The following is a 26,506-nucleotide window of genomic DNA, read 5'->3' on the forward strand; positions in this document are numbered from 1 at the left end:
ATTGTTTTTATTTGCTTAAGAAGCAATGCAAATCATTCTGGGGATGCAACCTGTTAGCACATGCTCAAGTGTCCTGAATTTTGTAAGGTTCTCACATGTAACCAAGGACTTTGGGGGCTTTTTGTTAGTTGGTTGGCATTGGCTCAGGTATATTTTTTCCTTTTACTACAAGATAACCTACGATCTAATTGGTATTTTAACAATTGCTTATGGCTGTAATGAATAATTGTTCATCTGAATGCAACAAGAAAACCAGTAATTTATTAGAAATAAATTCTGTAGAAGTGTTTACTATATACCTTTTTTCAACTTCTCTTCCTACCTATTGGAATTTGACTGTAAGTATTTTAAAGGCTAAATGAAAAGAATTGTAAGGATATTTAAATCCTCTCCTGGTGGGAGGGGAGAGAAATGTATTTTGTGCTTCCGAGCAAAATAATGTTGTTTTTTATCTACTATATAAAAAAAATGTAATCTTGGGTCATCAGCAAATTTGAGAAATAATATTAACGTCATAGGAGGCTTTATTTTATTTTTCACTTAATTATGACATAGTGAAAATGTTTATTTTTAAATTATTGTATTTGTATCACCTTTAGTACAGGGGAATCTCCTTGAATCTTTGGTTAATAAGTAACTATCTCATCTAATTATTGTAATGATTTGCCATTCACTTGTGACTTGATGTAAAAGGTCAATATAATGTAGACTTACATCTTCCAAATCTTATTAAATGTTAATGAAAGTAATTTTATTTCCAAACTGACTTTTTAATTCCGATGGAAAATCTAAAGGACAATTAGTACATGCTATTTCCTGTTTGAACACCATACCAGTTGAGAGGTTGACTGAACCTCACAATGATTTTTACCCTGCATTATGGCTTGAATCTTTTCAAAAGGGATTTGTCTCATGAGACCTAAATTAGGTACATAAAATGAGAGGTTTATTATAGTGATCCCCAGAATTATTTATAGCCTGATTCGGTCTTTATTAAGAGGTACTAATACCACTTTCACTTACACAAAAAATATATCTAATGCTAGGAAAAAACAAAGTTGAATTCACTTGCTAGACATTTGTAGCATGAACAAAACATTTGTGTTTTATTGCGCCTGAAAATTTTGCTCAGAGAATGCTGAGAAAGCAAGAAAATAGTTTGGAAAAAATAAGATTAATGGTAGGTCTGAAGAATGTTGTCTGGACTGAATAAAACCTAGGGAATTGACAGTGGGAAGAAAAAAGATTAATGAAATCGTCCAAAGTTTTTATGAGACTTATACGGATCTGGGTCCTTAGTCGCTAAGCACTGAGCAGAGACTATGTTTTGGAACAATTAAAATTTAATTCAGAAGATAAAAACAGAATTTACATTTTGTCATTAATAAGAAGAGAAATTTGACAAAGATAAGGATTAGGGGAATGATAACACTCTGACACAAAAAGTCTTCTGAGATTCAAGTTTATCAACCCTCTGTAATTAAGACATCTGCATTTCTGCCAAATGACACTGATAAAAAAAAAATGTAAAGATTTTTCCAACCTGCAGAAGTGAAGGATAGATTTTTAATGGTAGACAATTCAAGATCAGCTCAAGTTTTTGGACTACTGTCTTGTACCTTTCTTGAGACCTATGCTTTCAATAAGTTTATGTCAAAATCTAGCAAGTCTTAAATAAATGTGATTCTAATGAGTATAAAAGTTAAATAACTTAATTTTTAGAGAGTTCTGATACTTTTCAATCAACAGAATTGCTTTTTTAAAGATCTATTTGAAGTTTTGAAACTGTAGAATTTTTTTTTAATTGTCTAGTTCCAGAACACCAAATGGTTATCTTTAGGACCCTGGTGTAGAGGTGGCCACAGTGTCCAAATTCCCTACATGTTCAACACAAAAGTTTCACTGGTTGCTGATCCCACTCAAAAAATAAGCAAAGGGATGTTGAGCTACACAGTGGTTCTCAGTGTGTGACATCCTGACCAGCAGCAGCTGTGAAGATAAAAATGCAGATTCTCAGGCCCTGAGCCAGGCCTGCTGAATTAGAAACTTCAAGGTGAGCTCAATAATCTGCATTCTAACCAGCCCGCCCAGGGATGCAGGCATACACTAAAGGTGAAGAATAACTGATCTAGATTAAGACACCCATATTCTAGGCATTGTTGGTGCCAAGCAGAAGAGCTGGACTTCACATTTGGTATACCTTGAGAGAAGTAAGCTAATGGATAGGGAGCTTGAGCTTTTTCAGAAAGGAATTTTTAAAAAGTGTTCAACCAAAGAGAGTTGTTTAAGACACCTGGAGCAGCTGCACCTAAGCAATATCCCTTTGTGAAAGAGTGAAAGGAGGGTCAGGTGGCTTCCCTTGATTCAGGTACAGAACTCTCTCTCACACTCAGGTCTGTGCTGACCACATGGTTGCAGCTTAAACAGTAGAAAAAGTTTCAGCTTCATATGGAAGAAGGAGAAATTCTAGCATGGAGGTTAAGAAGGCAGGCTCTGGAGGCAGACTTTGCTGGATCCAAATTCTGGTTCTGCCACTTTCTAACTATATGAGCTTGGGCAAATTACTTACCTCCTCTGGGTCTATTTAATCATTTGTCAAATATGGAACAGCATGGTTCTTAATACATGCAATTGCCATAAGAAAAGTATTGCGTGTAATACTTAGTACATAAATACCAATTGATAAATGATGGCTGTCACTATTTGTGTCATTGTTAAGATAATAGGAAATACAGAGTGCTGGCCAACTGGATGAAGCAGAAGCAGAAGGTGTCCCAACTATATCTTTCTTTTTTCTTTTTAACCAATTTCAATGATAAAAAAAAAAAAAAAAGTTAAACAGAATTGCCATAAGGTATAGCAACTCTACTTCTGGATACCTACCCAAAAGAATTGAAAGCAAGGACTCTGACAGATGTTCGGATACCTATGTTCATAGCAGCATTATTTACAGTAGCCAAAAGGTAGGAACAATCCAAATATCCATCAAAAAACAAATGGGTAAACAAAATCTTTGTATCAAAATGGAACATTATTCAGTCTTAAAAAGGAGTGAAATTTCAGTTACATGCCATGTGGGTGAACTTTAAAAAGCATTATGCTAAGTGAATTAAGCCAGACACAAAAGGACAAATATTGCATGGTTCCACTTAGTTAGAGGTACCTAGAATAGTCCAGTTCATAGAGACAGAAAGTAGGATAGAGGTCACCAGGGACTGGGGGGAGGCGGAAGGGGGGAGATACTATTATCAGTTTGGGATGATGAGAATGTTCTGGAGATGGATGGTCATGATGGTTGTACAACAGTGTGAATATACTTTATGTCGTTGTATGTGTGCTTAAAAATGATTTAAATGATCAATTTTATGTTACTTGTATTTTACCACATTAAAAATTTTATTTCAAGCTATTGAGGTAACGTTATCAGAACTGGCCTAGTTTAATTGAAAAATTCTAGACTTTGGATTCAGTCCCATTGGCTTGGTGTACGGGTGGCCAAAATGAGGTCCAGTCTTCCAGCATTAGTAGAACTCACCTCTTTTTTTTTTTTTTGAACTCACCTCTTAGTAAGCCTTTTTAGCATTGATAAGCAAGGCACTATACTGATAAAATACTCTGAACCCTCTTTTTTGATTCTTATAAATCTCAGAAACCTGTATCATGAGCCACTTTTACTGATATTGCATCATGCAAACAGCAACAAGCTAAGAGCCGCTATTTGACCTTGGTTCTCACTTCTCTTAAACCCTTAACCCATCCCTACACAGACACGTATGTGTCTCCCACACTGTGTTCCCAATTCAGTGCCCAGCACGTCAAATGATTAAATGAATTTGTATTATCATAATTTGAGACTGGACTAAAATTGTCCAGGGGAACATTCTCAAGATGAAAAGTGTTCCCAGGGGAGTCTGGCTTTGGAATTGTCATGGTATCCTTCACCCTGTGTGTACTTTTGATCAAGGATAGTCTCTAAATTGAGATCTGGACACAGGGGGCATTTTACCTCCAAAATGTCTTCAGAAGCTAAGACATGCTGAATGGCTGCTGAGCTGAGAAAAAATAACCAGGTTGAAAATTGGTGTTCGCACTCTGAGATGCCATTTTCCTAAAGTGCAGGTGCTTATTTACGGCTTCAAGTGTTCACCGCCTTCTTCCTGATGGAACTTTAGATCAGTTATTTCATATCCTATTTCAGCCGAGTAAAGTCTGGCCACATCCCTGCATGCCAACATGCATGCTCTTTTTTTTTTTTAGATTTATTTAGAGCACGTGGGGGGGGGGGCAGAGGAGAGAGAGAGAGAGAGAGAATCCCCAAGCAGACTCCCCATTGAGTGTGGAGCATGACCCAGGGCTCTATCCCAAGACCCTGGGATCATGATCTGAGCCCAAACCAAGGGTTGGATGATTAACCAACTGAGCCACCCCAGCCACCACCGCCCCCCCACCACGCACCATTAAAAATCAAAGACAAACTTCATACCCTTAAGGCCTCTTTCTCCCTTCCCTACATTTCTCTTCCCTTACCGCCCCCACCCGAACACCAGCAAACATCAGCCTATGGATTTCCTCAACCCAATACACTAGATGCCTCTTTTATTGCATGTTGTGGCAGGAGAGAAGGATTAAATTACTGAGGCTGTCAGGAAGGACAAGCTCTCTGCCATACATTATCATTATCACTCGTTTCTTGGGCAAGAGAAAATGCAGTAAATCCCTCAAATACAAAGCAATAAAGACTGCTGGCTTTTACTGTCATGACTGCCAGTGCCATTAACAGGCAGTGACAGCGATGTGGCACTCTTAGATGTCGCTTGTATCTTTTCTGACAGTGTGCACATAAACCTGCCAGTGACATGACATTAGATCACATGACTATTCAGATTTGATTCTGGTTTCCAGAGCTGCTTTCTTTTCCCAGGCATACAAGTGAGGTGGCATGACTTGTGTCTCTAAAAACAGGTATTTGTACAAATACAGAATGGTACTAATGTAGCATATTCTTGACTGACTTTTTCTGTGGATTTTTTTTTGGGGGGGGTATAGTGATCTACGTGGATAAAGAAAACAACCAAGCAAAGAGAGACATCTTAAAAGCTATACTACTGAAACAAGAGATGCCTAATAGAAGGTACATTTAAGCATTCTAAATTATCTGATGGTTTATATAAAATAAATCTCTGTAGCATGGTGTGGTGAAAGAAAGCTCAAGATGAAGAATCAGAACACCTGACTCACCCTGTGCCCTCAAATGAGTCTGTTTCCTCTCTGTCAATTTCCTCCTAGAAATAAAGTAGTCCTGCATACCATACAGAGTAACTATAAAGATCCCATGGTGCTTGCAAACCAAGACACCATACAGTGTATATCCAATATCCCATTACTGTTCAAGTATAACTATAAATAACATAACATGATTGCAAGGAGGGTGTACTCTCCAGCCAAATGGCTTGAATATAAATTCTTGTTCCATCACTTACTAGCTTTTTGACCTTAGACAACCACCCTCTGCCTCATTTTCTTCATCTGTGAAATGGTGATAATATTATATAGGATTGTTGTGAGGATTCAATGAGATAATGTATGTGGAATGGCTAGAATTGTACCTGGCACAGAGCGCACAGTCAGTGTTCATTTGTCATTGATGTAAGTAGTAGTAATGTCAATATTATTACTTATAATAGCTCATTAGCCTTCCAGACTATTTTACCTTACTCTCGTTGTTTAATTATATATCATTTCATGTGATTTTTTAATGCCTTTGTTTTTCAAATTTGAACAGAAGACTTTGCGATTCTCGTTCAGTAGAGAAAGTATACCCTTTTAAAGAAGGAAAAACCCTGATCTTAGTAATTTCCTGTTTCGTGTGTGCTCCCATGTGTACAGTTTGAGGAGTTATGTAAGGTGCTGCCCGTCAGCCCCATTTGCTGGCTCTCCTCCCTTGGCTGGAGTGGGCCCTTTATCTCTCTGTTGTCATCTTCTCCTTGCCCTTGTGGCCCTTACATGACACACTTAGTGCCTCAGAAACAGAGTTCATTCCTGCACACCTTAGGGATTCAAGTTCTCCCCTCTTCTAGAGGGCATGAAGCGAAGGTTAAAGACATTCTTTTTCTTTTTCTTTTTAAGATTTTATTTTTAAGTAACCTCTACACCCAGCATGAGGCTCAAACTCACAACTCTGAGATCAAGAGTCGCACGCTCCACTGACCGAGCCAGCCAGGCGCCCCAAGACATTCTGTTTTTCAAAAGAGCTTCCTAACTAGCATTTGATCTTCTTTTTCAAAAAAGGAGACTGGAATTCTTAGCTATTAGGATCTGATAGCAGCTTTTTCATTAACTCCTTGAAGTACATATATCAGTTCTTTGGATCTCAGTTCTGAAGAAGGGGTGCCAAAAGCTCTTGTTAATTAACCTGAAGTTCTGTTTTTCTCAGCATGGTAGATAATCATTCGAGTTTTACTTATTTACTTTGTACACTTGAGCTTCTTTCAAGGCCCCCTCAGATACCATCAGTGTTCCAGGGTTAGCCCAGGTCACAATGATTACACAGCCCTGCCATGTCATCTGCCGCTCTGTGGTCCACAGGCAGGCCATTACTGTCCAGGACTGAGCTCTCTTCCCATGAACAAGCCCTGGGCTCCACTTCCCAATCCTTTCAGTCTTATTTGTCTACCTCTGTGTTCACTTTGTTTTTGGAATGTTAGAACCTATTATAAGTAGAACTCCTCATCAGGGAGAGCAATTTTGTTTCCTCAAAAGTATGTATTTTTAAAAAGACAAATTCAGCTTTAACTGTAGACCTGCCTTTCCTCAGACGACCTACTTACTTGTACCAAAATGGTTTTAAAAACTTTTTTAAATGTCCACAATAAATGTGATGACTTCCACTGACCCATCCTTGTTTCTCTAAAAATCTCTAAACACCCCTAGAGACCCAAGTGTTCACGTCATCTTGAGAAAAACCAAGAGAGGCACTGGGGGTGCAAGGTGACAATGCAGAGGGTGGGGGTGAGTAAATCCCTGGGGCACTACTGTGCAAGTCTCTGACCAGCACAGCAGATGAGGGCCATGCTCACTTTTTTCCCCTCACAGTATCATTTTCTTCAGGACAAAGAGGGATTTTATGTTTTATGTCTCCACAGCCAAAAGACAGTTGTTATTCCAGTGAATATTCTCACCTTTTGCAAATACTTACAGGTCTCATTACTTCACATTGTTTAAAGTACCTGCTAGCTTATAAGAATTCAGTCTTTCAGGCAGTAACCCTCTTGAATATTAGAGATACCTTACAAAGCCACAGTTAGAGAAGTTCGGCCAGTCTTCCTGACATACATAAATTTATGTACATTGTATAATGAATTATGTACACCACCTTCACACTCTGCCCCCTGCTATATTTGGAAGCACATAAGTGTCACTTTCAAAGGGAGGTAACATGTTGAAGTGAGATTTTAAAAATTATTTGAAGTCGTCATTTTGACACTGACTTAAGGTTCTTTTTTTGGTTTCATTTCTTCCCTTTAACATGTTCTGTTGAGCAGATCCAGCATAACCATCAGCATTCCAGTATGTAAATCTCACAGGGTAACCCTTAGGCTCTTCTATGCTATTTTATATGAAAAGGAATTATTTCGAAATGAGGAGTCAAAATTGTTAAACAATTTAAGGAGTTTTAGTGCTTTCTGATTTCCTAAATAACAGCAAGTGACATTCGAAGTCTAAATCTTGATGCCCAGCCCAGGGCCTGCCTCCTCCAGTAGACCTTCTTCAAATGAGCCAACCTTAAATAGCATCGTCCATTTTGCAGTTCATGTAGTAATTCAACAAATATTTATGATCCCCTGTATAAGTATTGGGAGCTAAATGCTGGACAAGGTGGAGTCACATTACAGAGTGTATGTCCCACGGAGGATGGTAGACAGAAAGTGAACAAATAAACCAATTACATATTACAGTAAGTACTAAGAGAACATTAAAAGTTGCTAAGCTGGAGAATAACAGCGACAGCACACCTAAGGAGGTGATGGTATGCTGGATAGGATAGTGAGGGATGCGAGGACCCAGTCAGGTCGTGAACAGTGCAAGGAAGGTCACTGCAGGCAGAGGGAACTATGGGCCTGCAGGAAGACATAGATGTCTGTGTCTCGGACCTGACAGAGGAGGTTAGCAAGGCAGATCTCACTAAGAAGGGGAGAGTTCTGCAGGAGGGAGAAGGGATGCACTTCCCTTTCCACCTCCCTATGGGTATTTGGCATCTACTTGCTTGTTTAGTGTCCTAAAGAGGCTTTCTGTCCAGTCTGAGGACCAGGACAGGCACGTAGGTAACTTACTATCATCTCCTTAGGTGCACTATGGCTGTTATTTTCCAGTTTAGCAACTTTTAACTTTATCTTAGTACTTATTGTAATATGTAATTGCTTTATTTGTTCACTTGTTGTCTACCATCCTCCGTGGGACATAAACTCTGTAATGTGACTCCACCTCTTTGTTTGGCAGGCTTAACAGGAAGACATAAAAGGCGTCTTACATCTTATGTGCAGGGTAGCCTAAGCCAAATTGTAGCTTTTTAATTAATTCTAGTGTACCCTCTTCCCTTTTTTGCTTAACTTCATAGTTTCTTAATTTCATACTTGACATCTCATTTTGCTCTCTATAGAATTTAAAGCTAGGAATAGTGAATTTTGGTTTCTAGCCTTTCCCTGACATTTGGAACGATTTTTTTTTTCCTTTTTTGTCTCAGAATTCTCATATATTCAGCAGAGGTAATGGTCTGCATTTGTAAAGTGATAGAGATATGATCCTTAAATATGAGACATTATAGGAGGATAACACTTAACAATATTAGTACAATCTGCATAGCCTCTATCTTTTCTGGAAGTCTTGTGGATGTAAAATGTGCATCAGATATCCCTTGTAATTCCTTCTCTTCCACTCATCATCATTTTAGGACAATTACTTTCATCATCATTCTTCTTGTTTAACTGACTGATACAGTCATTGTATAATTTGGCAATCTCAATTTTCAATTGAAACAAACCTTCCCTATGTCTTCTTTTTCTCTTCCATTAGAAATATAGAAGCTTAAGCAGCTCTACCTAGATTAAAAATAAGAATAATAAAAGAGCAAACATTTCCTCAGTTCTTACCATGCTCTAGGCACTGTTTACATGTATCATCTCATTTGATCCTCACAAGAGCCTTTGAGATAGGTATTCCCCTTCCCATTCTACAGATCAGAGAGGTTTAGTAATGTGTCTAACATCACACAGATCATAGTAGGAGAGTAGACATTTTAACTCACAATGGATGCCCTTTAACCATTCTATCTTAATCCCTTTGTTTTATGCATCATATAAAATACTCATCTTATCCACTTACAGACCAGGATCTGTACTCTTAATAAGTATTGTGTGAATAGGGGCTACCTTGTGTTTGAATGGAAGGGATTTCTATTTTATAATAAAAATTTTTGCTGGCTAAAAACAGGGACTTAGTAAAGGAATGAAATGTCAAATACTCACTTTCAGCAAATTAGTTAAAAATACTATCATATTTACCTATAAGTGTTTGGAAAGGATTTTATTTGAGTGTATTGTTCAAGGCATGATTTCTCAGAGACTTAGATTTTCATGTAAAAATGTAATCTGAAAAAAAAAATGTAATCTGAGAAACAAGTTTCTTATTTTGTTTCTGATTTAGGATGGCTATGTTTTGAAAATGGTTAAAATGGTAGTTTACAAGCATCCATGGTTTAAGCTATGCTGCCAAGACATATCAAAAGAGTACTTAACTGTAAATTCCTGTCATTTGGTCAATCCAAGTGTGTTTGGCCTCAACACAAGCCACTAATTCAAATCAGTTACATCAGAACCCTACAATTATGTGTCTAAAAGTAAAATAAAACTTGGATGCTAGGACTGTAAGTTAAAAGATTGCTGAAGTAGTACAAACATTTCATGTAGCTGTTGGGCAGAGCTACAACATTTACCTAACATGACTCAGAATGTTACCCAGGAAACATAGTCCCTGCATTTCATAGAACACAGAGAGTTGGATTAGATAAATTTCTTGGTAGCCACTCTGAAGTTGTACATTTCTGCAGAAAATGTTGCATTTCTTTTGAAATTAGCGCCCTGATCTCCGTGGTCTTTATTCACTTGATCCTTTTAGCCTTAAAAGTAGATATGTCACAATACGATCAGATAGTGTATATTAGAGAGAACATCTGGTTCTTCTCTTTGCCTAGTAATTTCCTCAGATTCTAGAGTTAAATGTTAATCAGTGCTTAGAAAAGTGGATTTATGTTCATTTGAAGGCTGGGCATGCTATAATAATTCTAGTAGTTCGTGCTATAACTTATCTAACCTCATGTAATTTGCTTTTTATTGGAATAATTGGAAACTTCGAGATTTCATACTTACTGATAAAACCCCATTTGGGAGTTGAGTTTCATGGTGATTTTTTCCTCATTTGTGGGGATTTTGTTTTTTTCTCCTCTCAGTGTTCGCTTCACGGTGGTCAGTGACCCTCCAGAGGATGAACAGGATCTGGAGTGCGAGGACATTGGCATTGCTAACATTGATCTCGCTGACATGTTTCGGGAAGGGAGAGACATCATCGAGCAAAATATCGAAGGTATGGGTGGGAGTATTGCTCAATTTGTACAACAATTGCTGAAATCCAAATTCTTTATTAAATTTAGCTGGTTGCAGGGACATTGAGTCACACATTGGTTGAATCCTTTGCAACTCAAGCTGACTTTTCTTTGAGGCTGGAAGCTTTTCCCTACATCATTCCTTGCTCTCCTCCTCTGCCTTCCTTTTAGTCAAAAGAAATTTTAAAATAATTAATTGCACTTCACAAGGAACTATTCATTTTGTTAGTATTGAGGGTGAGTATCTGACAAAAATGCGGCCATTGGATTTTTTTAATGTTGTTTATGGAAGCTTCATGCTGTCAAGACTTATTTCAGCCAAAGCATGTTATTCTGAGTCATCATTATAATGTCTTTTGTAAGGCTTCTCTCTAATTCAGTGTTACAATTCAGTGATATAGCTACTGCAAATAACTCCAAGTTGTAATGGTCACTTATTTCCTCGCAGGATTCAGAGAGGAATAAAGGATTCCTGACAAAATGTACTCTCCTGAATTCTCACCTCAAAGGCATGAGTCCCATCAGTGCTTAATTACTACCCTCTATATTTTCATGTAACATATTTAGAACATGCTGAAGGAATTGTGCTTTATGATTCAGACGTTTAAAACTCATAATGAGGATGGCCAGGGCTCTACACAGTAAATGGACAAATGAGGCTGAGTCTTACTCCCATTTGTTAAGTTAGCAGAGCCATCTCTGGAAAACTGTACATGGCTTGTTTACTCATTTATTCATGCATTAAATGAACACTTATTTGAGCACCTCTTAAGTGCCAGACACCGTTACCCCAGAGTTCAGCTGTGGTTCACATGTCAAGCTGCCTGTCTTGAGTGTGTGCTGCATGCTCAGAAGTCAACATTAAGCTGATAATTAACCAAATTGGAAACCTATCCTAGGAATCTTTATGAACTATACATATCTAACTACATGACAGTTTGTCACAACTTTGTTTGGCACAGAAAAAGAAGATGAGAGGATTGCAATATTAACCTAAACTGTCTGAAAGACAACCAGAACCAAAAGAGGCTGAGAAAAGCAATGAAAATTATCTATGCTTTATATCCTTAATCTTCTCTCCAGACAGTTCTGTTTAGCAGTCCATCTTCTCATTCTGAGAGTCCACGCATGACCACTCTAATCTGACACAGATAGCTACTCTGGCCATGTTTTAAGTGAGAGTCAAAAAATTAAACACTCAGGGGTCAGGTCAGGATTTTAATGTTGTGTTCTGTGCCAGACACAGCAGTAGGGAGTCCCAAAGAAGAGATGTAAGTAAATCAGGGGAATGAGGTGGGGACCGCTTGTGGCCATGACCTCCTTTCCTGCTCAGATCTAAGTCTTTGTATTCCAAGTTTTGTTTAAAGGTTTCCTTAAAAAAAATTTTGGGGGATCCCTGGGTGGCGCAGCGGTTTGGCGCCTGCCTTTGGCCCAGGGCGCGATCCTGGAGACCCGGGATCGAATCCCACATCGGGCTCCCTGTGCATGGAGCCTGCTTCTCCCTCTGCCTGTGTCTCTGCGCCTCTCTCTCTCTCTGTGACTATCATAAATAAATAAAAATTAAAAAAAAAAAATTTTGGAACTGTCATATCATGATCCCTTTTAGGCCTTATTTCTTCAAACTTAGAACTTCTGATCTTGTGTGGAAATCGTTATCCTCTAGCCTTTCCACAAAGTAAACTTCAGGATAGATCACGAGTCTTCACTCCACAGGCAGTATGTTTGCACACATGTGATACCCCTGAAATGTGTATCTTCATATACACTTGACAAGCTGTAATTTATAGATTTCTGAGGTGCTGGTGAACTTTGGACTTTTATAGAGCTATCTCCATGTTTTCAATTCCTGTTACATATATCCTATCTGAAGAAAAATCTGTTGAATGATATTAACACTTTTCTGCCATTTTTCTCCATAGTCTTTGATGCCCGGGCAGGTGGTGGAGGTATTGGCAAGCTCAGGGTAACTGTCGAAGCGCTCCATGCCCTACGGTCTGTCTACGAGCAATATAGAGGTGACTTGGAGGCTGAAAGAAGCTGCTCCAGAGGCATCTCCTGCTCCTGAGTAAACACTCACATGAAAGCTCTAAGATGAGATTTCTGTAATTACTCTGGTGTATATAATCTATAATTCATGGGGTGCAGGGAGGGGGAGGCCTGGGTTTGTAGTGTTCAAGTTTTGTATACTTTTCCATTTGTTTATTTTTCTATTCCCTTCTTCCCATGACTGCCACCCCTCAGGACTTAAGTTCTCCACTGTGGGCAGTACCTTCTCAATAATTTATACCTACATGATAGCATGAGAAAGTCTATTTGCATTTTCAACACTTTCTTATAAAGAACCGACATGCAATTCCCATTTTTATTTTTAATAAGCAAAAAGGATAAATCTTAGAAAACCTATGAAAAAGAAACACTTTTATGTTATCCCTAATCGTCCCACTAAATGGAATGCCTATGATTAGCCTCATTAAGAGTTTTATACTGTGAAGATTTTATTAGAAGCAATATATGAAAATTACTTGGATTAATGTGTTAATCTTCCTCTTTAAAATGCTAATATCCATTTTATGCACATTAAAGCTCAGTATGCATTTTCTTTGATGCATGCAGTTTCTATCAATTAAATATAAAGAATGAGACTTGGCACCAACTTATTAAATTACTGCAAGTTTTTGGTTTCCTTTCTTAAAAATCACACTTCTTATTTGTATGATTTTTATGGATTTGTAATGGTGATATGGGATCCAGGGACGTGTGTATATAAAGAGGAAATAGGTACATATATGTACATACATGAAATTAATATATGTATATATACATGAAATTCATATTTTGAAAACTTAGCTTATGACACAGAAAGAAAGTATTAAAAGTATGGCTCTAATTCTGATATGCTTAGTTAGACCTGAAAGGAATATCTTTTTTATCATTTTTTAAATTTACATCAAGCTTGTACAATGGTGGGGTGTATCTGGATAACCAGATCCTCAAAAAGCAGCTCAGAAAGTTAATTTTCTAGCTTTTACCCAATCTCACTGAAGGATTTAATTGATATTTTTAATGGAGCTGTGAATCAATGCTGCAAAGGAATTGTCTCTAGAGGTCTAGGATATAATGCATTTCATTTTTTAATTTACTTTTTTATTTGTCATTTTCTTCAAAGGATTTTTATAGGCTGTGGGTTTTCACTGTTTGCAAACAGGCTATGTTCCTTCTTAAGCATATGTAAAGTATTCAGGGAGATAAGTAATTTATTAAAATCTACCTAATTTGCCGTGATATATTAAATCTCTGCTTCAGTGATCACAGACCATTTCATTTAGAGAATTAGGCATTCCCTCTTTGTGTGATTAAAGCTCTGGAAAATGAGTTCTTTGCTCCTATTTGTGAACATTCAAAGCCTGCTAATGGCAAGAAGATGGAATAGATTATGAGACAATTCATTACAGTTCAACAGAAAAAAAAAAGCAGCTATAATGCAAAAATGCAAGTATGAATATCTGCATATAGTTTGAACCATCTGTGCTCTAATGGCTTCAATAATGACTCTCGTCTTTAGGAGACTTTGAAATGACATCCGTACAATATTAATTTGTTGATGTACATTGTGGGACCAGTAGAGTACGATCTGACCACAGAAATCTATAAATTCTGTCTCTACCATTGGGCCTCCCTGTCTGGGGCCCACCATCTCCAAGAAGAATCTTGCTCTCATCAAACTCTGCAAATCTTCATAATAACTCATTCCTCTGGAACCTTCTAGAGACCACAAACATCTGCAGACTAAACCTCTCCAATCCTAGTAAACAGCCACATGTTTGTTGTCACTTCAGCTGGCTCTGAGCTCATCTTTTTGGCCTCTCTTTCTAGCTTTCTTTGGCTTCATGCAGTTACGGTGTCATTAAGGCCCATAATATTCCCTGCAGTAATTTAAAACAGCCGGATTATACCCTGGGATTAACTGAGTGGTTTTTGAGACATTTATTGTGGTATTCTCCCAGGAGGTTTGTATTATTGTTTTAAAACGTTACATCCCAAACTAAATACCCGTTTCTGCAAGGAAAAGAACCGGATTGCGCTGACTTCTTATGATCTTTAAGTGGAGAGGGGGAGTTTTTATTAGGGAACTTCTGAGACCTCGTCAGCTGGGTGGAATGTATACCTCAGATCCGATTAGAGAACTAGCCATGTTTCCATCACATTCAAGTTTGCCATAGAGATTATTAAAGATTCCTTTTCTAGTTTTAAAATAACACACCTTCCTGGGGATCCCTGGGTGGCACAGCGGTTTGGCACCTGCCTTTGGCCCAGGGCGCGATCCTGGAGACCCGGGATCGAATCCCACATCGGGCTTCCGGTGCATGGAGCCTGCTTCTCCCTCTGCCTGTGTCTCTGCCTCTCTCTCTCTCTGTGACTATCATAAATAAATAAAAAAAAAATTAAAAAAAAAAATAACACACCTTCCAACTATGTGAATTCTTACAAGACTCATTTTCTTAAGTAACAGAATACCCACTGACACTTTTTGAAAGGGTAAGTGATACTGAATGCCATTGTATGGATGCTTCAAGTGGGTTTCATAATCTGTTGGAGAATAGTTTTTTATCCTGTCTTGTGTTGACCAGAGTTCATTGAAAAAAAGTTCACCACCCTTTGGATTACAGAGCAATGGCTCTCTCTTGGGGAGCCAGGCCTGAACTAAAGTATGGCGAGGAGTGAGGGGGCGCCAACAGTGGCCTTGCCACACAAATTCTGGAGTTTAAGCAAGGCTTTTGTGAACCTACAGCTCTTGATGTAAATGTACACAGTACACTCAGCACTTTTGGGGGATGTAATGCTTTCAGTTTGGAAATATAAATAGAGATGTGATGTGGTATGTGGGAGAGTGTATTTTACATGGTTTTTTGCCTACTGTAGTAGAAATGTCAAATTCCCAGCCACTGTCATGAGAAGCAGTTGACAAAAATAAGTTTTATGGTTTACAGTGTGGTTTACATAGAGAACATTTCTCTTCACTCTCAATTTCAACATGTTTTCTAAATTATCATGGTTTATTGCCATTTAAGTTAAATTAGTTTTTTTAAGAATAAATAGAGAATATATTTAATCAAATAAAGAACAGCCACATTGAAATTCTGCTGTTCCTGCTGTTCATTCGTTACCACAAAACACAAATAGTTTCTATGTGTTATGAAGAAGTGTGGGCTCAGAAGTGGTCATGTGACTTGGGAGGTTCTGTGTGCACCGATGTTCCCACAATAAAACATAAATTATTTTAGTAATCTGACATCAAGAGCTGTGACAATGAAAACCACTTCTTACACATGTTCTAACAAGAATTTGATTAACATTTTTGTGGATATGGAAAATAACTTTTTTTAGTCAAACTACCACTATTGCTGAATTTAGAATGATTTCCTTATTCACTAGATAGCAAAATGTGAATCATGTCTGTGAACAAATATGAGAATAAAATGCCATCTTTGTGTAGTACAAAACAACCAAGGGAGAGCTCTGGTGATATCAAATTATCGAGTGATTGACAATATCAGGATGATAATTCATCCCCAACGATGAGAGTACATTTCAATAAGTCACTCATGCCTGAAGGCCTCTGACTACCTTAACAAAGAAAAACTAAACCCATGATTTATTATAGATTGGACAACATGCCTAATTAGATCCGTGAATGGGAGCAAACAGCTTTACATCCCTTCTGTTCAGAGCAAAAACAACCTTCAGGTCAACCAGAAAGCTAAAAAATATCAAAGATATAGAAACAAGTGTTTTAAAAACTGAAAATACAGAATTAGAAAACATCCCTCATTCTAATCTCTTTCATCTTGCAAGATAGATTTTCGGTTTCATTTCAAAGAGCCACCAGTGGACTGTACCTTTTAGTCTAACCTCCTGGAAAATTGAGCCCATGTTCCTGGTATTGTTAAACCTTCTGTTCTTACCCTTTCATTTTTCCATATAACATTGACTCATATCTTTAAACCATGTTTCTCCTTCAGCCTTTCTGAAGTAATATCTAGCTCTGTCAGTGTTAGAATATAGCTTCTTTTCTGTGGTGGACACCAACAGGCTTGTCTTTTGCCTTTTGCCCCTTCTCACTCTCTGTTGAGATTGACCTTTCTCATCCCTGTAACAGCATTGCCCCTCTCTTCGCTGAACACCATTAGTTTTCTTTGTAAATCAAATTCACCATCTTGATCTTTCTATTTCTGCCATCTGTTTACACCTATATTCAACTGAACATTTCCTCCTGTCTGTCCTTTTACTCATTTTTAGTTAGTCAAGGCACAATTTTTTCCTTTCTCTTCCTTTGGTGCTACAACCACTCCTTTAGATACCAGCATCCATGACAGCTCTAATAGCATTCCTCAAATCTGCCTTTATGTGAAGACTTTTTAAATTTGACCTAACAGGGCTACTTTTAGTCAGCCATTATGAAACTGAGGAAACAGCAAGCTAATTTTTGTATCTGTGTTTTTTGTAGTGAAGTAACAGAGGCTGGAATTCAGAAAGCTCTCAGAAAACACTGTTAAGAAGCTGAAGCATAAGGATTTTTTTTTAAAGGAAATGTGTCACTAAAATCAAGCTTTATTTGGCATAAATGTATTTTGTCCCAGTTACACAGGCCATCATTAACATTAGGAGAAATTTAAATAATTTTAAGAAGAAAACTGAAGAGATTACACACAACCCAAGATGAGGGAGCCTTTTCTAACCAAGAGAGCAAAGACAACCTATAAAATGAGATAGATGTCTTATGTTAACATTGAAGCAAGGTAACAGGCAAAACAATTCAAGGTGGAAAACAAGGGACAAAGAAGGACAATTTATACTAAAAAAGAAACAGGGGATCCCTGGGTGGCACAGCGGTTTGGTGCCTGCCTTGGCCCAGGGCGCGATTCTGGAGACCCGGGATCGAATCCCACGTCGGGCTCCCGGTGCATGGAGCCTGCTTCTCCCTCTGCCTGTGTCTCTGTCTCTCTCTCTCTCTCTGTGACTATCATAAATAAATTAAAAAAAATTTAAAAAAAATAAAAATAAAAATAAATAAAAAAGAAACAAGTCAAAGATCTAATGAACTTGAACATATATACACCTAACAGTATAGCCTTAAAGTACATGATGCAACAACTTGACAGAACTTTGTACAAAATTTATTTATTTGTTCCCTCAAGAACAAAGACCATGCTGAATGGAAAAATGTCAAGAACAGGTATGAGGCCTGATGGGGCAGAGTTATTGGCTATTGGAGAAATGAAAGAAAGAAGGTTGGAAAGTACATAGAACCAGAGGTGGTAGCCTTGGGAAGACTAGAAGAGAAAGAGACACTTTGAAAGGGGGAGGTTCCTTGGAGACACAGTAGTGAAATGAAAAAAAGAATCAGCTGAAACTATGGACCCCAGTGGAACAAGATAGTATTAAATGGTATCATTATCATTAAAGAAGTCATTTATTAAAGAAACGTCACTGCAGCAACAGAAGAGGATACTCTTGAGCTAAGAAACCCTGTAAGCTACCCAAACCTCTTCCCCACCTGTATGATTATCTTTCCTGGCCTGTTCAGGAAAATTGAAAACAAATAAATTTTACTTAAAATATCCTGTATCCATATTGCATAAGAAAATAAAACTTTTTGGCAGGGTGGAGTTCTACCTTAGTAATGATGAATTTGATAGTTTGGACCAGCATTCCTGTTGAGAACTGGAAAATCTGATATTATACACACGCACATACTATATATGAAGCATCTGAAAACATCAAAAAGCCGCCAGCCACCTAGGCTGTAAGGAATCACTGGAACAAAATCTGGGAACTGAGGGAAGCCCAGAGGGTGAGCCAAGCATTAAAGCTGATTTGCTTCTAGAAGCATCTGCCAATTTAAAAGTATGGATGCAAAGCTGAACAGAGATTTCAACAGACTCATGGAGCTCTGAAGAACAATAATTAGAAATTTAGAGCCCACCAAAGACTAGAACTTAGAGCCCCCAGTAAATCCTTCAGGTTCAAATTATCTTTGCATATTTTATGTACAACGTTTGGTACACATAAAAAAATAACGAGGCACATAAGGAGACAAGACTGTGACTGAAGACTAAGACAACAGACCAGTGAAACTCACACAAGTAATTCAGAAAATGGAGTCATCACCTATGAACCTCAAAAAAAAACAAAAACAAAAACAAAACAACCACTGCTTAATATGTTAATAGAGTTAGAGATGCCTGAGTGGCTCATTCTGTTAAGTGTCTGCCTTTGGCTCAGTCAGGTCTTGATCCCAGGGGTCTGGGATTGAGCCTAGCATTGGGCTCCCTGTGGAGCCTGCTTCTCTTCTTCCCTGCCCCTCGCCCAACTTGTGCTTGCTCTCTTTCTCAAATAAGTAAAATCTTTAAAAAGTGTTAATAGAGTTAAAGATAATCTTGAGAAATTTGACATAGAATTGGACATTATTGAAAGAAAACAACTGGAAATATCGAATGTAGTCTATAATTACAATAAATGAAATTAAGAATTCACCAGGTGGATCTAACAGCAAATCAGACACAATTGAAAAGTGACTTGCTGAACTGTAAAAAAAAATATATTCTAAAAAACACCCATTCTGGGGCATCTGGGTGGCTCAGTTGGTTAAACATCTGACTCTTGATTTTGGCTCAGGTCATGATCTCAGGGTTGTGAGATTGGGCTCCCCACTCAGCATGGAATCTGCTTGAGATTCTCTCTCCCTCTGCTTCCCTCCTTCTCCCCCAAAACACTCTTGTGTTGTCTCTCTCTCTCTCTCTAAAAATAAATAAATCTTTTAAATATATATATATCCATTCTGAGGCATGAAAAGTAACAAAAAAGGCAGGGGTGTATTAAAAGACATGGGATTGTGTGGAAGGTAATACTATACAATTAGACTTAATAGACCCAGGAGAGGAAAAGAGCATTAGAATCAATATTCCCAAAGATAATGATTAAGACTTTTTCAGAATACATATAAGGCACAGTTACAAGAATGGCCTCATTCTGTATGCTCAGGCTGGGGAAGTACAAAGAAAACCGCTTAAGGCACATTCTGTGGAAACTGCTGAAAACCAAAGACAAAAAAAAATTCTTAAAAGCAGTCAGAGACCTAAGACAACACTAGACTGAGAGCTGACTTAACTGAAACAGTGGAAGTCACTAGAAAATAGTATGAAACCCTTGGTGGGGGGGACCCCTGGGTGGCGCAGCGGTTTAGCGCCTGCCTTTGGCGCAGGGCGTGATCCTGGAGACCCGGGATCGAATCCCACGTCGGGCTCCCAGTGCATGGAGCCTGCTTCTCCCTCTGCCTGTGTCTCTGCCTCTCTCTCTCTCTCTCTCTGTGTGACTATCATAAATAAATAAATAAATAAATAAATAAATAAATAAATAAATAAATAAATAAAAATTAAAAAAAAAAAAAAAAGAAACCCTTGGTGGGCCCTACCTCACTCATATCCTCACTCCTCATCTTTTATTCACAAAGGGGCCAACACTCCAGGGGACTCGACCAGCGGGAGCCAGGAACTAATGCATAAATACTCCCCTTGTCCATCCCTCTGACGGACAGTTCTAAGGTCCATTCTATAGGGTTCCAGCAGAATCCAGCCCCATCACTCATAGAGGTGATCACCTTGGCAATACAACTTGGCACTGGCTTTTCCATTTTATTTCTCCCAGTCTGTCCTCTGTGGGATAATTTCCCAAATAAAGTTCCCACATGCAAGTCCTCGTTTCAGGCCCTGCTTTTGGGGAACCCAGGCTGAAAGTAAGTACCAGGAGTGGCCCTAAAAGGCAGAACATTAGCATGGGACTCAAACTGGGTCACTCACAGATCAGATGGCAAAAAGGATGATAATTATTTATGGAAAATGGTGTGGTAACCCCTGGCATGTGACAGATTCTTTTTTTTTTTTAAGATGTTATTTTTTCATGAGAGACACAGAGAGAGGCAGAGACATAGGCAGAGGGAGAAACAAGCTCCCTGTGGGGAGCCAGATGTGGGAATCGATCCCAGGACCCCAGGGAACACAACCTGAGCCGAAGGCAGATGCTCAACCACTGACCCACCCAGGTGCCCCATGTGACATATTCTTAATGATAGTGGATTAAGGTAAATGCGGGGAGAGGTGGGGGGGAGAGTGAAATACCATGTTATCAGCTACCTACTTTGCCAAACTTATGCTATACTTCCATTTTTTTTAAGTTGAAGAAAAACTTCAGTAGGTGGAAACTCCTAAAGGAATAAAGAAAACCAGCCCCAATGCAAAAGAATATAATACCATATTCCAACATGAATTAATTATAATTAAACAAGCATTTGCAGGTGGGAGGAGAAAACATACATCAGGAATTTAAAAACTCAATAGAAACTGACAAACTGGAACTAACGGGAATTGGCATTAGGAAAGAAAAGACAAATTAACCTTGTGATGACTAAATTATAAGGTACCTAAGAGAAAATAAGTGAGTGGAAATCAAAGGTGGAAAATAGTGGGTAGAAATGAAAGAAGCCAAGAATATGAAATGAAAGAAAGAATCAAAATGAAGCTATAAGAAAATGATAGATATAATAGGCAGATATAAGTACATTTAGAGATGCCAAAGAGAAAACAGTGAAATAAGACAAATTCATAATACTTTAATTCAAGAAAGCTCTCCTGAAATAAAAGAAGACCTGAATCTACATAGTGAAATGGCCCACCATGTAGGAAAATTGCTTCAAAACAGTCAACTCTGAAATATATCTTAATAAAACAACTAGACATTAAAGTCAAAAATCAAGAAAAAAATAATCTTCTGGTCCTCCTAGCCAAAAGAAGAACATGAAGGGAGGTTGGCATTAGATTTCTCAACAGCAATTTAGAGAGCAAGGGAGTGGTCAAATAGTCTTAGCAAAGAAACTGATACAATGTGAACCAAGGATTTTTTTAAATCCAACTTGGATAGTCTTTCAAATATGAAGGCTATTGGAAAACAATTTTTACTATGGTGAAATTCATATAACACAAGTTTAACTATTTTAAAGGGAACAATTCAGTGGCATTTAGTACATTTGCAATATTGTTCCATCTAGTTCTAAAACACTTCATCACTCCAAAATAAAAACCCTGTATACATTCAGCATTTATATGCTATCACCCTCCCTCCCAGCCCTTGGCAACCACCAATCTGCTTTCTGTTCCCTTGGATTTGTCTATTTGGGATATTTCATATAAATGGAATCCTGCAATATGTGGCCTGTGCCTGCCTTCTTTCACTTAGCATACTGTTCTTCTAGATTCACCCATGTTGTAGTGTGTATCAGTACTTCATTCCCATTTATGGCTGAATAATACTCCATTGAATGGACAACCAAATTTGTTTATCCACCCATCCACTAATGGACACTTGGGTTGTTTCTACCTTTGGACTACTGTGAGAGTGCTGCTAGGAACATTTTGGTACAAGGATTTGTTTGACTACCTGTTTTAACTCTTTTGGGTGTATATAAATGGGTCATGTGATAATTCTATGTTTAACTTTTTGAGCATCTACCAAATTGTTTTCTACAAGAAAGGAACCATTTTCTTTTTTTTAAAGATTTTTTTTATTTATTCATGAGAGACACAGAGAAAGAGAGAGAGAGGCAGAGACATAGGCAGAGGGAGAAGCAGGCTCCCCACAAGGAGCCTGATGTGGGACTCAATCCAGCATCCCAGGATCACACCCTGGGCCAAAGGCAGCTGCTGGACCACTGAGCCATCCAAGCATCCCTCCTTTTTCCATTTTCAATAGCTATTCTTATGGGTGTGAAGCAGTATCTCATTATGGTTTTGATTTCTGTTTCCCTAGTGATGTTGAGCATATTTTCCTGTGCTTGTTTATAGAAAAACAATTGCAGGCATGCAAGAATTCAGGGAATATGGTACTAATGAGCTCTTCGTGAGGAATCTACTAGAAGACCACCTTTGTCCAACTAAGATGTGAATGAAGAAACTTTTTTGAAGGACTGATGGTAAGCACTGACTATATTTAACCTCAGATCTTAGACCAATCAGTGGAGACAAGGTGGAAGAACAGTATGTGAGTGTTATGTGCTCTGATAACATGATTTTTTTAATAAGAGGAAAAGGAAAAATGGAAAAGTAGAATAAATTCATTGATTTCACATAGATTATAGGTGAGGGCCAAAGACAGCATTTAAAAAGCAGACAAACGGGCAGCCCCAGTGGCCCAGTGTTTTAGCATTTCCTTCAGCCCGGGTTGTGATCCTGGAATGCTGGATGGAGTACCCACATCAGGCTCCTTGCTGGGACCCTGCTTCTCCCTCTGCCTATGTCTCTTCCATCTCTCTCTCTTTCTCTGTGTGTCTCTCATGAGTAAATAAATAAAATTAAAAAAAAAAAAAGCAGACAAACCAGATAGTTGAAGCCTAAATAAGGAAGACATGGGCATTATATAAATATATTAGTGGAAAGATAACTACTAAAATAAAAACAAATCATTTTAATCACCAACATTTCTTTTATTAAAATGCAAAGAAAACAGACCAGAGAATGAAAACCACATGGTAAAAATGCATAGTAAATGCAACATAAAATAATCACACAGGACTAAAATCAAGTGTTTAAGTTGTAACAATAAATGTGAGTGGTTTTAACAAACTTATGAAAAGGAAAATATTTTCAAATTGTCTTACAAGGCAAAATCCAACTCTGTATTATAAGAGATACTTCCAAAACAAAGCACAATAAAATTAAAAGGATGGGCAAAACTATACCACACAAATGTAGACAAAGAAAGCAGGGATTGTGAACTTGATACCTGACAAGGTGAAATTCATGGAGGGAAAAGTGCTTAATGAGACAAAAGAAGGATACTTTTATAATCTTCACAGTGAAGATATAAATGATGTCTGTAACTGTGCATCAAATAATGCAGCAGCAACCTTCATAAAGCATAAATATAGGAGATAAGAAGAAATACATGAATTAGATCTACAGTAATTGATACATTAATTAGAAAAGACTATAGGTCCACTCTCAGCTCAACACAGGGCAAGTTGGAAAAGAAAAGAAATGATGTATCTATCCACACACACAAACTTAAACAACATAATCCCAAGGTACATCTTATGAACACATATTGAACCTTTCACCCTCATGAAAGAGAATATTTCTTCTTTTCAAATACATGTGGAAAATTCATGAAAATTGACCACATGTGAGGTCACTGAGAAAACTTCAATAAATTCTTTCAAATAAAAATAATGTAAACCAACAACATTGTCTTATCACAATGTCATAAAATGCAAAATAAAATCAAAAGGCGTAAGTTCTTTTCCATCTGGAAATAAAATGTTATTAAGTAATTCTTTAGTCAATGGAGAAATATAAATTGAAATTGAACAGTTTCTTAGAAAAATGATTATGAAAACCCTATATATCAGAATCTTTGAGATACAGTTAAAGCAAAGAAAATGCATAGATTAAATGTAAGAATGAAAATAAAAGTATAACAATAAATTATCAATCTCAAGAGTTAAAAAAGAAACAAAAGTAAATCTAATGAAAGTAGAGAGACTGAAATAATAAAAATAAAAGCATAAGTAATTGAGTTAAAAACCAAATAGTAGAATTAATAGATAAAATACTTCTATGAAATAATCAACAAAATGGACCTAATCATTGTAAAAGAGAGAGAGCACAAGCACAAATGAAATAGGACACTGGGAGATTAACTATTGAATCAGTTAATCTGATGAGTTAATTGATCAGTTAAATTGATCAGTTAATCATGAATCTAAACTGTATAATTCTTTGAAAATAAATTGAAAACCTAGATGAAATAGATAATTTTCTGAAAAATACAATTTATCAAAATTGACCCTGGTAAAAAAAGAAAGCTTAAAATATCAATTTTCACAATGAAATATAATATTAAAAGTTCTAATTCCAGAGGCACCTCGGTGGCACAGTTGGTTAAGCTTCAGACTCTTGATTTCAGCTCAGGTGGTGATCTCAGGGTCGTGGAATCAAGTCCCGCATCGGGCTCTGTGCTCAGCCTGGAATGTGCTTGGGATTCTCTCTCCTCCCTCTGCCCTTCCTGCTCATGTTCTCTCTCTGTCTCTCTCTCCCCCTCTCTCTCTCAAATAATAAATTTTTTTAAGTGCTAATTCCAAAAAAAGCACCAGGCTCAGAAGGTTTTACAAGGGAATTCTAATAACCTTCAAAGACTAAATAATTTTTAAAGTTCTTCAGAGTGTTCCAGAGATATAAAAAAAAAGAAAAACTCTCATAACCTTTTAAAGAACTGGATATATCATTGATCTGTAGACCAAATAAACACTGCACACACAGACACAAAAGCAAAAATCCTAAGTAAAATATTAGCAAATAGGCTTGAATACCAAATTAAAAATATAACAAGTCATGATCAAGAGGTGTTTATTCCAGGAATGCAATGTGGCTCACAAGGTCTTGAAACAGAGCCAATACATAAAAGAAGTTGGCACATCAAAGGTGGCGTACCAAGTTAGCAGAGAGAAGCAGACTACTCAATGGTGGCGTCAGAACCACTAAAAAGGCACCTAGAAAAGGTGCCTTTGGAATCCAAAATAAATTGGATTCCAACTCATTCCTTAAAGCAAAATAAATTCTACGAATATTTACATAACATAAAATGAAGCCGTAAATGCACTAGAAATAATTACTTTTAACCATTTCATAAAATCCAGAAGCTATGAGAGAAAATAGTAATAAATTTGATTATATTACAGAAGTAAAATTTTTTTCATGGCAAAAAAAAAAAAAAAAACCCACGTCAAATCAAAGGACGAATGAAAAATTTGGAAAAATATTTGCTAAAAATGAGACAAACAGCTAGTTTCTTTACTAGAACTCCCAAAGAAAACAACAATAAGAAAAAGACCAAAACCCACAGAGAAGCAGGTAAAAGATATGAACAATTTACAGAAAATCCAAATGACGTAACAAATGAATATAACATTAACTTTCTTGAATGTGATGGTATTCAATGTGGAAAAGATGCTTAATGTGCTCGTAATAACAAAAATGTGTGTTTACAACCACAATGAGATATAATTTTTCAACTACCAGATTGACAAGATCAAAAATGTTGTTAACACATGGTGCTATCAGGACTATGGGAAACACATATTGCACACTCATGTATTGCTAGTGGGAGGTAACTACCCACAGACACTGTGGAGATCAGTTTGGCAATTCCATCAGAATAAAAAGTACACTTATCCTTAATCCAACAATTATGCCTCTAGGATTTTATCCCAAATACGTACTCATAAATATAGGGAATGATGTTTGGACATTATTTATTTCATCATTGTTTGGAAAGGCAAAAATTGGAAATACTCTAAATATCAAATAAGGAACTCATTAAAAAATTATGTTACAGTCATGAAATTGAATACAATGCCACTATTTAAAAGAAGGAGTCAGGGCACCCAGGTGGCTCCTGTCAGTTAAGCGTCTGACTCTTGATTTTGGCTCAGGTGGTGATCTCAGGGTGGTAAGATCTAGCCCCACCCCCCCACCCATCCCCCCGCATTGGACTCCATGCTCAGTGCAGAGATTCTCTCACCCTCACCCTCAGCCCATCTGCCATCCTCACACTCCCTTTCTCTGTCAAATAAATAAATCTCTAAATAAATAAAGTGTACAGTTCAGTGATTTTTAAAATATATTCACACAATTCTGCAACCATCATAATAATGAAAATTTAGAACATCTTTAGCACTCCAAAAAGAAACCACTTATACATTAGCAATTATTTTCCATTTCCAGCTCCCTGACCCCCAGCCCCAGA

The 26,506-nt window shown here is 37.5% G+C and overlaps 1 protein-coding gene across 4 annotated transcripts in view; it reads left to right on the forward strand.

Annotated features, from left to right (window-relative positions):
- The window catches only part of RPGRIP1L (RPGRIP1 like), a 105,402-nt gene extending 79,885 nt beyond the window's left edge, over window positions 1-25,517 (forward strand). For 3 of the 4 annotated variants that reach the window (XM_077898401.1, XM_077898404.1, XM_077898405.1), the window contains 3 exons: window positions 5,047-5,131; window positions 10,502-10,635; window positions 12,574-14,489. In XM_077898401.1, the coding sequence (XP_077754527.1) occupies window positions 5,047-5,131; window positions 10,502-10,635; window positions 12,574-12,719 (365 nt within the window). In that variant the 3' untranslated portion in view covers window positions 12,720-14,489. Of the gene's footprint in view, window positions 1-5,046; window positions 5,132-10,501; window positions 10,636-12,573; window positions 14,490-22,548 lie in introns of those variants that run through there. The other variant, XM_077898402.1, reaches the window with a different exon arrangement.
- Window positions 25,518-26,506: the final 989 nt, after the last annotated feature.

The sequence above is a fragment of the Canis aureus genome, chromosome 5 (assembly GCF_053574225.1).
Source record: "Canis aureus isolate CA01 chromosome 5, VMU_Caureus_v.1.0, whole genome shotgun sequence".
Classification (NCBI taxonomy): Eukaryota; Metazoa; Chordata; class Mammalia; order Carnivora; family Canidae; genus Canis; species Canis aureus.